General features: G+C 38.5%; 1 protein-coding gene across 1 annotated transcript; it reads right to left on the bottom strand.

The window, feature by feature from the left end:
• Positions 1–230: 230 nt before the first annotated feature.
• Positions 231–10,163, bottom strand: LOC307120302 (uncharacterized protein). Its single transcript, XM_079807282.1, has 4 exons — positions 9,992–10,163; positions 3,930–4,244; positions 2,095–2,379; positions 231–1,931 (listed from the first exon to the last, which is right to left on the bottom strand). The coding sequence occupies exons 1-4, from the start codon at positions 10,029–10,031 to the stop codon at positions 1,783–1,785; spliced, it is 789 nt and encodes a 262-aa protein (XP_079663408.1). The 5' UTR covers positions 10,032–10,163; the 3' UTR covers positions 231–1,782.
• Positions 10,164–12,916: the final 2,753 nt, after the last annotated feature.

Below are 12,916 nucleotides of genomic sequence, written 5' to 3'. Positions count from 1 at the left end.
ATTATCTTATACTAAATAAAAAAAACATGTATTTATATGATCTCTCTTATTTTGTTCCAATTAGTCACATTTTCACAGATTCTGCAAGGGGTTCACATACTTTTTCTTGCCTCTGTTCATATGATATCACCCCAAGACCAAGGAACCATTATGCACAGATGAATGTACTTTCATGCTTCCTCTAATCCTCCTCTTTACCTTTATGAAACAGAAAGCACATCACACAATATACAAATATGCAATTTTATTGAAAACCTTATGGAAAAAAAAAATTTATGGAAAGATGTTGTCACAGCACAACAATCAATAGAAAAGCTTACAACCTATTGAACGGACCGAAATCCCTTAGGCCACATTCACACTGCAGCAGAATACGGTTGTCAGTCTCTAATATGGTTACGTTGACACACACAGTTTGGTTGTTTTACGGAAGTGAAACTAAACTCACACCCATGTGTGTGAACACAAGTAATGACTCAAAACAGGACTGACATCCCAACCCGATCTCACGGTTATTCGTACATATTTTAAGAGATGGCTAATTCGTACAAATTTGTACGAACTCGTACAAAATGTGTTCGATTTTTGCTAAATCGTACGTATTTGACGAGTCGCCAGTAGTTGACAAATTCGTATGAATTCGTACAAATTACCTACCTCAAACCCCGCCCCTAAACCTACCCGTCACTGGGGTTTAGACAAAACGTACAAATTCGTACGAATTAGCCACCTCGTAAAATACGTACGAATTGGTCATGAGATAGCGTTGCAACCCGATCTCACGGTTATCCGTACATATTTTACGAGATGGCTAATTCGTACGAATTTGTCCGATCTCACTCGTACGAATGTGTACGATTTTTGCTAAATCGTAGGTATTTGACGAGTTGCCAATAGTTGACAAATTCGTATGAATTAGTACGAATTACCTACCTCAAACCCCGCCCCTAAACCTACCCGTCACTGGGGTTTAGACAAAACTTACAAATTCGTACGAGTGAGGTCATACAAATTCGTATGAATTAGCCACCTCGTAAAATGCATACAAATTGGTCGTGAGATAGCGTTGCAACCCGATCTCACGGTTATTCGTACATATTTTACGAGATGGCTAATTCGTAAAAATAAGTGAGGACGTACAAATTCGTACGAATTAGCCGTATTCTGTTGATTTTGAGAATGTGTTTGCAGAATGCAGGAATCCCTCTTGCACACGACAAATGTCTTGACATTAAATATCGGAACAATATCTTAAGGTGTTAAGCAGAATAATTGATCTTCACTCATTCAAAAGCCTTTCGTATATTATTCCTTACATGTTACATTCAATACTTACAAATAGCACAGTAAGCGCACTGCTTCATCAATACTATAGTCTATAGCAATCTCAAGCATGAATTTTTAAATATAGCATATGCCTACATTTTATTACTGACCTCTTATCAGGAGACCTATATTTCCCAGTGCTTCCTACAGAATTCTGTGTATTTTATGAACAATCAGTCAGTAGCAAATTAAACTAAACAGGCTCAAAGGAGTCTGTCTCCTCAATTGAAATACATTTTTGTGTTCTGTTTCACCAGTTTCTACATTGTAGCTAACAAAGTCATTTAAACTCCAGACCAACATTTTATGTGTATCTATATTAACTTGGTCATAATAAGTGTCCGTCTGTCAAGGTTTATTTTGTGATAATGACTGGCTGACTTTACGTTTATTTATTGCATTGATTACATGTTTCACATGAATTTAGTTAATATCACCCTGGTGTTTGGTATGAGATTAATCAGCGTGAGAGTTTGATCTCATCTGCTGTTCTTCTTTTCTGGATCTGATGTCATAAACCAGAACAGCGACAGTAGCCACGCCCACCAGAGCAGAGAGAGCCAATCGGATCACAGCTTCAGTGGATCCACAACAATGGATACATTCTGAGGGAAGGTAAGAACAACACAAACAAAATGTTTGACTGTCATGAAAATGACAGTATTTAAAGAATACACAACAAATAAGGAAAACATGAAAGAAAGAATCTGAAGACGATCAACAAAAGCTCAGCTCGGTCAATCATTAATATCACTTCTGATAGCCTACCTGAGCATGGCTGACAGAGCTCAGTGTTGTTGAGATGTGTAGTCAAGTTGCTGAATGAATAAGCCACCACACAGCTGTAGGAATCATCCAGACACTCGATCTCCAGAGGTAGAGAGAGACTGATGCTGAGATCAGACACACTGATGTTGGACAATAAACTGTTTCCTTTGTACCAGGAGAGAGTCACATGACTCACATTCACCACTGAACACACCAGTGAACATGATGATGATGATGATGATGATGATGATGAGTTGTTGCTGATGACAGGAACAGGCAGACGAGCTGAAAAACACAAGAGAATAAAAATAAAAAAACAATGAAAACACAGTGACTAGTGGCTGTCCAGTTTAAAGTTGGTATAAATTAATATATTCAGGTAGAATCAGTGATGTTAAATAGTTTTAGATTTGAAAAAAAAAAAGAAAACAGTTAGATGTTAAAAAAAAAAATTCAGTGTAAATCTGTAGCTGTAAAAACTCAATTATGCCCAATCATTTTATGCCTCACACTAGATATATAATATTACCTTTGAATAGAGTTCACAAGACTTTTGGACTAGTTTTATAGCGTTCTAGTTTTGGCTCCTGGTCACTTTATGCTTTTGATATGGAAAAAAGCAGTGTGAACATTGCACAAAACATCTCTTTTTGGGTTTAACTATTCTTGCATTTATTTGTGTCTGAAATATTTTTTTTTCTAGCCTGACACGCCAGACCCACATCAAGACGTTGGCTCTGGGGACACACCAGTGGCAGGGCTCAATCCGAGGGGTGGGATACACGTCTTTCAAATTCCCTCTGCACGCAATAGGATAGCGCTACAACCAACCAGAGCAACGAAGAAGGTGAAGCAGAGCTAGTTGATAAATTAAACTTTCGCCGTATCCGGTAGGCCAAACTCCAAACACAACTTCTTTTCTTAAGAATGACTTCAGTGCCGTTCTTTGTTCTTTTCTCAAAGAAAAGCTTAACTCCAAGTCTTCCAGAGTCGAAAGGCCGCTGTTTGCCAACTTATTCATTATGTAAAGCCCGCCCACCGACTCTATACACGATGTGATTGGCCTGACCAGAGTTTGGTTTTTCCAGCTCGCAAGCCAACGGAGAGTTGCTAGACGACCGTGGCTGCAAATCAGATTTGCTGCCGCTAAGGTGCATCTAGATTTCTAGGCTATTTTTTTTCTTCTTTAAATTTACATTCAAGGTGCTTCACGTTAGACTGGGTAAACCCAGCCTGATCTGCCGGCAATTTGATTTCGCCCTGCAGCTCAGTCTGGAAACCTGTACATTAATTTCTACTGCTTCTGTTACACTTTTGCAGGAACCAATCACAGACTGGCTTATCCACCAGGCGCGCTATTGGCGGGTTTAACACGATGACGGATAGAGAAGCGATGGGTCGTTAACCATTTATCACGCCTTTTGTGGTCTGATTGGTTGAAGGACTATCCAATTGCGTACAGAATCATTTAATTTATGCCCGTTGATCACGCCTCTTGTGCAGTAGAAAATACAGAGCAGACTCCCCAGACCAATGTTCAATCTTAAATTGAGCTTGGTCTGGTGATAGCCAGACAAGCTTCATGTAGCTTGTGATTGCTAAACTGAAAACTTCGAACCTGATGTCAACCCTGTTTTTCTTCTCACTAATATGAGTGCCAAAATAAATCTGACCCTTATGCACAAAACAGACGTAAGACCTAAACCTAAAGGCTGAGTTCAACAACCCACTGATGATCATATTCAAATGAATGCAAATACAATACATTTGTAGTATTATTGTAAGACAATTATGACAAATAAAGTGCCTGACACACTAATATAGTGTATACTCACCATAGACAGCAACACTGAATCTGTATATGATCTTTGCCCTGATTTGATAGAGTCCAGAGTCTGTGGTTCTGGTGTTTGTGATGGTCAGAGATCCAGTTTGATGATCCAGCTCCAGTCTGTCTCTGAATCTCCCATCAGCACCATCATGTGTGGAGATGATTCCAGTCCCTCTGTTGATTGTAGCTATAGGAGAGTTTTCTGATCCAAACCGCCATTGTATCACATCATCTGCCTGTAGTTCAGTATCAGAGTTTAGAGTGACTGAATCTCCCTCCATCACTGACACTGACTTCACTGCATCATCTCCAAACACACCTGAAGAACAGAGACAGTTTCTCGGTCACACACTGTTCTTGTTGAAGTAAAAATTATTCGTAATGTTGGTTTAATAAAGCTTTAACTGAAACTTCAGAAATACCCTTTTGGCTTTACACCTATTTTGAACATTTGAACACTGAGGCCCTGTTTAAGAAGATGCGTAAGAAGATGCGTTTTGGTCGATCGGATCACAAGTGGACGAAGCTTAAAGGGATAGTTCACCCAAAAACGAAAATTTGATGTTTATCTGCTTACCCCCAAGGCATCCAAGATGTAGGTGTCTTTGTTTAAAAAAAAACATGGACAGACAACTTCAAATTAAACTCTGCGGCTCGTGACGACACATTGATGTCTTAAGACACGAAACGATCGTTTCTGAGAGAAACCGAATGGTATTTATGCAATTATATCAAAATCAATTATGTCAAAATTCCGGCCGGGTCATAGATATATATATATACATAAATACCTCATTCGAGCGATCCACACAGGCACTAATGAGGGATCTATGTATATATCTATGACCCGGCCGGAATTTTGACCTCACTCACGGGAAGTGATGGCAGTCTAGAGAGCTGAAGACATTCGTCTGAAATGAGGTGATATAATTGCATAAATACCGTTCAGTTTCTCTCAGAAACCGATCGTTTCGTGTCTTAAGACATCAATGTGTCGTCACGAGCCGCAGACTTTTATTGGAAGTTGTCTGTCCATGTTTTTTTTACTCTAATAGAATTAGACCCCATTGACATGCATTATATGAGTGACACACAGCAACGGTTGGAGTTAAAAATCTTCATTTGTGTTCTACTGAAGAAACAAAGACACCTACATCTTGGATGCCTTAGGGGTAAGCAGAAAAACATCAAATTTTCGTTTTTGGGTGAACTCCTTTAATACAAGTGTAAACGGGGTATGACCGCTTCTTTACCCAACGGCTCTGCTTATCACTGCACAACACCCTTAGCAACCACTCTTAGCAACATAAACATAATTTGTTCTTATAGATTTTTTTCATTGAAGCTTGCATTATTGTGAGAGAGAGGTTTAATGCGTCCGAAAACCTAGGCAGTGACTCGTTGCCTCGCTGCCTTATCAGACAATGGCTTGTAAGGCAGCGTTTGTGCATGAAGGCACCTCACGAAACGGATTTCGGACAGACTTCTTAGGCAGTGTAACCGTTTAATGATCTACAGCAAAATAGAGAAAGCTTCGGTGAGAACTAAACAAATATTTAACTTCTATATTAGTCATTTCTCATTAGAAATGACATCAGAAAATGTAAAACTTACATTTACACACAAACTGTGCAGCAAACACAACTTTCAGACGCCATCTTTCTTTTCCAGCTCAACTGTCACAGAATGGAAAGCACAGGATTGTGGGATATCAAATGCAGTGAAGGTTACAGATATGCTGCCTTCAAAAATCGATCAGATGAAGGTCTCTCGTGAAACAGGAAGTGAAGCTAACAGATTCGGACGTGCCTTGGTGCCTTCCTGCCTTGGAATGTGTCTTCCGAAGGCAGCATTTTCCAGTTTTTGGACGAAGCCGTTGAATGACCAAGTGTATTACCTGCATTCAGATTTAGCATATTCCTTAATGTCTGTCCTATGTTCATAATTAAAATCCCTTGAATGTCCGTTGCGATATCTCCTTTTAACAGTAAAGGGGTTTTCCCGTGTCCTGGCGGTGACAGCGCTCATTTGTCAGTTGTGCCTTGTTCCCGTGTTCACACAACAAGTTTTAGTCCTTTCAATATAAAAGTCCTCACTATAGAGTGGTGCAGGTATGACATCACTTTGTAGGCCAAAACGCGGAAGCGAGTTAGCATTTTAGCACTTCCGGCTCCCTAGTCCCGAAATCGATGGGTTTTTTGACTGGGGTTCTTAAATGGCTTATATAAGGTCTTGGAACACAAGCTCATGAGACTTTCACGTTTTATTCGACAACATAAAATACATCAGTATTACCCCACTCGTTCTGTTCTCGTTTTTCCCACTTGAAGCTGTTATGTGTCTTGAAAAAGATGGTTGCTAACAAGTGGCTAAATTGACTAGAGAGGCTGTCGAGGAGATTAAAAGTCATCAGCCGAACAGGTAAGCTCAGTCCGCTTTTACTGCCTCATTATGCTTATAATTGTGCTCTTATAGACGACTTTAACTCAAACGTTCTGAGAAAATGTTTTGAGATAAAAACTGAAAAGGTTGTCAAAAGCTTTAGTGATGATGTTGAAATCGCGGGACTGTGGTGTAGTCCGTTTATAGCCTACCTTTAACATTTTACTTCTGGCGACAGGCGACCCAAGTTTGGTTTGAAAATGAAAAACGTACCAAGCACAATGTTCTCTCACCATTCCTTATTTCTAACACACTTGCAGTGGTCTTGCAGCTATCAGAGCAGAAATGAAAGCTTATGCTCTCTGTTTGTTTTGATGTTGTCTCCAGTTGTGTTCAAATGTAATTTGCGTGAGCTTTGTTTGTCCATTCGATCGAAAAATCTGAAAAAAGCTATACATTTAACCGCTCATAGCGTATCCCCTCAAAGAAAACAGGTCAGAAGTGGTTGAAAGTGGACAAAAGATATGGATTAAAACCAGTGGTGGAATGTAACGAAGTACAAATACTTCGTTACTTTACTTAAGTAGAATAAATAGTGCATACTTTTTACTTTTACTTCGTTACATTTTGCAGCAATTATTATACTTTCTACTCTACTACATTTCTACAACCCCAAATCAGAAAAAGTTGGGACAGTATGGAAAACGTGAAGAAGTGATTTCTAAATTTACTTTTGACTTGTATTTCATTGCAGACAATATGAACACAAAATATTTCATGTTTTTTCTGGTCAACTTCATGTCATTTGTAAATATGCATCCTTTCCTGTCATTCAGACCTGCAACACATTTCAAAAAAAGTTGGGACAGTAAAGCATTTACCACTTCGTAATGTTGCCATTCCTTTTCACAACACTTAAAAGACGTTTAGGGACTGAAGACACCAAGTGATGAAGTGTTTCAGGTGTAATTTTGTCCCATTCTTCCTGCAAACAAGTCTTAAGGTGGGCAACAGTACGGGGTCTTCGTTGTCGCATTTTGCACTTCAAAATGAGCCACACATTCTCTATTGGAGACAGGTCGGGACTGCAGGCAGGCCAGTCAAGTACCTGTACCCTCTTCCTCCGCAGCCAGGACTTTGTAATGTGTGCAGAATGTGGTTTTGCATTGTCTTGTTGAAATATGCATGGACGTCCCTGGAAAAGATGTCTTCTTGATGGCAGCATATTATGCTCCAAAATCTCTATGTACTTTTCAGCATTAATGGTGCCTTCGCAGAAGTGCAAGTTACCTTTGCCAAGGGCACTGACACAACCCCATACCATGACAGACCCTGGCTTTTGGACTTGTTGCTGGTAACAGTCTGGATGATCCTTTTCTTCTTTGGTCCGGAGCACACGGCATCCATACCTCCCAAAAAATACCTAAAATACTGATTCATCTGACCACAGTACACGTTTCAACTGTGTGATGGTCCATCCCAGATGCCTCCGAGCCCAGAGAAGTCGACGGCGCTTCTGGACACAGTTAACATAGGGCTTCCTTTTGGCACAGTACAGTTTTAACTGGCATTTGTGGATGTAACTACGTATTGTGGTACTTGACAAAGGTTTGCCAAAGTAGTCCTGAGCCCATGTGGTGATATCGCTTATAGATGAATGACGATTCTTGATGCAGTGCCGCCTGAGGGATCGGAGATCACGGTTGTTCAGCTTAGGCTTGCGCCCTTGTCCTTTACGCACTGAAATTCCTCCAGATTCCTTGAATCTTTTAATTATGTTATGCACTGTTGAATGTGAAATATCCAAATCTCTTCCTATCTTTCTTTGAAGAACATTGTTTTTAAACATTTCAATAATTTTCTCAAGTATTTGTTGGCAAACTGGCGATCCTCGGCCCATCTTTGCTCCTAAAAGATTAGACCTTTCTTGGATGCTGCTTTTGTACCAAATCATAATTACAATCACCTGTTGACATCACCTGTTTCAAATCACATCATTATTTAACCATTTTACCTCATTACTAGCCCTAAATTGCTCCTGTCCCAACTTTTTTTTAAATGTGTTGCAGGTCTGAATGACAGGAAAGGATGCATATTTACAAATGACATGAAGTTGACCAGACAAAACATGAAATATTTTGTGTTCATATTGTCTGCAATGAAATTCAAGTCAAAGTAAATTTAGAAATCACTTCTTTTTTTTTTTTTTTGCATTTTCCATACTGTCCCAACTTTTTCTGATTTGGGTTGTACAACGTTTCGTTACATTTTCTGATCAATTTCAGGGCTCGACATTAACGCTTGTACTCTTGTAAAGAACTGACGTGTGACGTGTGACGTGAACTGAGGTTGTGCTGTTGAGGCTCGCGCAGCCTCATGAGGAGAAATGGAAACAAATCAGCGCTGCTCACACAGAGAAACTCCGTCACATACTGCAGTATAATGATTCAAAATGTGTATATTTATAACATATAATACAGTTAAAAACATCAAACAACCAAGAATGCTGTTTTCCTGAATGCTATCACGACTGAAAATGTGTCACTGATTTCATATGACACTGACAGTTCCATAAGCAATTAATTAACAAAAAGTTACTTACATTTTAGATGCAATATATTGAATATATTTGAATGAATCGCTTGAATCAAAGATTCAATGACCTGTTCACAAACGACTGCCTTTTTGAACGAATCAGCCGTTTGAACGAATCGACTCAATGACTCGCTCATTAATACCTGCCGGCCCCTACTGGCATTTTAGTTTCATGTTAAAACATTCTTTCCAACATTTCTTATTTGTATTCAAAAAATATTTAAAACAATCTCATATAATTTAATTAAGTTTTAATTAAGTTAAGTGTAAATTATTTAATTTGATTGGTAACAACCCTATATTGTCTTATTCTGATTTAATGTATTGATACAATTTAAGAATATAAAAGGAAAGCTGAAGCATATCATTTATTTAATAAAATTAGGGGGAAAATGCTCTTTATAAAAGGTAAAAATATCATAAATATGCAGATTTAAATACGTCAAAGCTGTTCTCTGCAGATCACCCAATAACCAGAATTGTAAGACAGAATGTAAACTGGGCCACAGATGGTAAGCACAATTACATTAACCCAAAACTAACTAAAATGACACAGCCCAATGTTCTTAATTATTAGAATATAGACATTAAGAGAAGTACTTTTACTTTTAATACTTAAAGTACATTTAAAATCAGGTACTTTTTTACTTAAGTAGGATTGTCATTGTGGTACTTCTACTTTTACAAAAGTAAATATATCTCTGGGTTTGTACTATTACTTAAGTACTGAGATTCAGTACTTCCTCCACCACTGATTTAAACTCCCTCGTCTACTTGATCCAATCAACCAAAATGTATCTTAATACCAGGTGTAAACAGGGCCTTTATCTGCTGATCCTTTAATATACGAATGTAATTTTCAAGCCCATGCACACTTGATTAAACCTACATGATTTTGAGCTTTCAGTAACATCAATTTTAGAACGATTGCAGCAGTTTATATTCAGCTATTCAAACAGTTTGAGTAAGTATAACATTCATACAACAGTAGGTGTTTAATGTGATATCACAAACCTGAATCCAGATTAGATCTTACAGTGATAAAAAGTATTCCAGAATTAAAACCGTAAAAACATGTTTATAACTTACCAGCCAAACACCAAAAGCAAAAAAAAATCGAGTGGAGCATTTCCTGAAATAGCCTCACTCAGGATGTCTGCAAAGATTATCCAAAAATGTTGTGGTTTGAAGGAAAATCTTGTAGAAACAAACACACAGGAGTAATACTATTTCAGATTTGACCGAGTGCGAGTCTGTGTGTGTGTGTTTGCGTGTGTGTGTGAGAGAGAGAGAGAGAGAGAGAGAGAGAGAAGGGAGGTTGGGTTTCTCAAAGAGTGTGTGTGAATAATGATGTTGACATAGTCCATTCTGGACTGGATTGCATAATACTGAGTACAGGAACATATGCATGCATTTATTAACACATTTCAGTCATCTCTCTACCTTTTTCATTTAATACACTTATGTTCACCATCTAATCTGGATCAACCACTGACCACCCTAAACCAAACACACTAATGAAATTATCTAATTTACAGCTGTTATACAAGACAGTGGAAGCTGGTTACTAAAAGACAACACACAAATATAGGCCTACTAGTAAATTCCTCCTCTGGATAGTCTATTATCATGGTGTTTTTGATAGTTTCATATCATGGTTTAGTAAGTCTACATGCGCATGCATGCCACATCCATCAAATAATAGGTCAAACCTCATCTCTGCACAGATGTCAATGACTAAAACCACAGCAGGTTTCACAAACTGAGCTGGTCACAGATAGAGCATAACAGGCAGGGGAAAAAACAGGCTGTTCGGGATTGGCGGATCCTTTCAAAAGACTGATGATGCGTTTCTGAAACAAATAACATTGTAAAGCTAGCACTTTAGTATAGGGAACACATATTCACTAATCTCCTAATTTACTGCTTATTAATAGTATATATGGTAGTTGTTAAGTTTAGGTATTGGGTAGCATTAAAGGGTAACTAAACCCTAAACCAACTTTTTTTAGTTAATGATCTGTAATACTGGGCCAGGGATGATGTAGAAAATGGTCATGCAGAATAAGAATAGTAATATTATATATTTTTTAATTTCATTTGCTGTTGCCAGGGACGTTCTTGCTGAGGAGACAATTATGCCACCAGACAGGAAGTTAGAAAAATTGAACGCTTTGTTTCCTTCCATTGCAGCTATGACCCAAGGCAAAGGGCATTCGTGTGACGTCAAATCCCTTCCCTCACTCAGAGCGCCATTAATGGTTAATATTACTTTCCTCCATCTGCATGACTCTTGAGTAAATAGCGTATTTTCCAGAATATAAGCCACGTCTTTTAATAACCGGAAACTTGCAGCAAAGCAACTTATATAATGCAATTAACATCACAAAATGTGTGTCAAAGTGCATACATTTGTTTTCATGCTGAGTGAAAGAGGTACACAAGAGGTACATGTAGGGTGACCACCCGTCCCGCTTTGCGTTGTACCGCACAGCATTTTCACCCCTTGTCCCGCACGTCGCATATTGAGAAAATGTCCCGCATTTTCATCAGTCTGTTGGTTTTTAATTATCATAAGAAGACATGCATGCGTTATTTTGCCTTTTTAAGAAAGCATTTCATTTATTCTTTTTGCGGCATCGTTTTTAACCAAGACATATTTAACAGCGCTTCGTCAGAAGTAGCCTACATTCCGCCTTTCACAAATACAACAACAGCCGTTTTTAAAATCCTATCCAATGGTTGAAAAGAAAGGAGTAAACACAGTCACTAGTAGGTTCTGACGGCTGTCAATCAAAATGTGGAGCGGATTTGTTCCATGATGTAAACCAGTGGTTCTCAACCTTTTTTGGGCCAGCGCCCCCTATCCATTATCCAGGTCCCTTAACGCCCCCCCCCCCCCCCCACCTCTCCACACACACACACACACACACACACACACACACACCAACCAAAAAAGAGCTATGTGTGCTAATTATTATTCTGTTGTAATAATAATAATATGTATATTATTCACAATATTTTTGTCCTTATTATTAATATTATTATTAAATCCGTAACTTTTTTTTGTAGGGTGATATCAGCTAAATTGGGCCACTTTTTGGTAAATCGCTTGGGACAATAATACAATACCATATATGCCTTTTCCATGTGTTTTTATGATTATTAATCACTGTTTTTGATAATGTTGTGTTGAAATTATGTAAAAAATATATAATTATTTAAGCCCTACAGTTCTTAAAACATCAGCTGTGCCAACTTTTTTTTGCATAAGCAGTTTCAGGTAAAATGGGCCACTATTTCAGGTAAAATGGGCCGCTGTTTCAGGTAAAATGGGCCGCTGTTTCAGGTAAAATGGGCCACTATTTCAGGTAAAATGGGCCGCTGTTTCAGGTAAAATGGGCCGCTGTTTCAGGTAAAATGGGCCACTATTTCAGGTAAAATGGGCCGCTGTTTCAGGTAAAATGGGCCGCTGTTTCAGGTAAAATGGGCCGCTGTTTCAGGTAACCAATGGGCCAGTCAAACTGCAAAGGGAAATAGTGATTTATCATCAATTTTAATTTTATGTAGCCACATAAATTTAAGCTGCATTAAACAAACTTCTGCCTTCTGCATTGAATGCTGCCAGACAAGTCGTTGTCTCCCCCTTCTCTCCTGCACACACCTCCATACATGGTTGGCCAACCTGTCCAATGACCTTTGTCGAACTGAACTGGGCTTCGTTTCCCAAAACCATCGTTTTCCTTCTCCCTCTCTCCTCTATTCTTGCTTTCTTCTCGTTTGTCATACTCACTGTAAATGAAATATCTACCACCATTATTACTGGTGGGGGGACATGGTGTGTGTGTGTGTGTCGGTGTGTGCTTGTTTATGTGATTTATGAGGACACAAATTTGTATAATGACATTTACCAATTACACTGGTATTACAACATCAAAGTGGTTTATGAGGACATTCTAAATGTCCCTGTAAATCAAATCGCTTTAAAAACATACTAAACAATGTTTTATTAAA

Source organism: Gobio gobio (assembly GCF_949357685.1).
Source record: "Gobio gobio genome assembly, chromosome: 24".
NCBI lineage: Eukaryota > Metazoa > Chordata > Actinopteri > Cypriniformes > Gobionidae > Gobio > Gobio gobio.
Note: the sequence above shows the minus strand (reverse complement) of the source record. Positions and strands in the feature narration are given on the sequence as shown.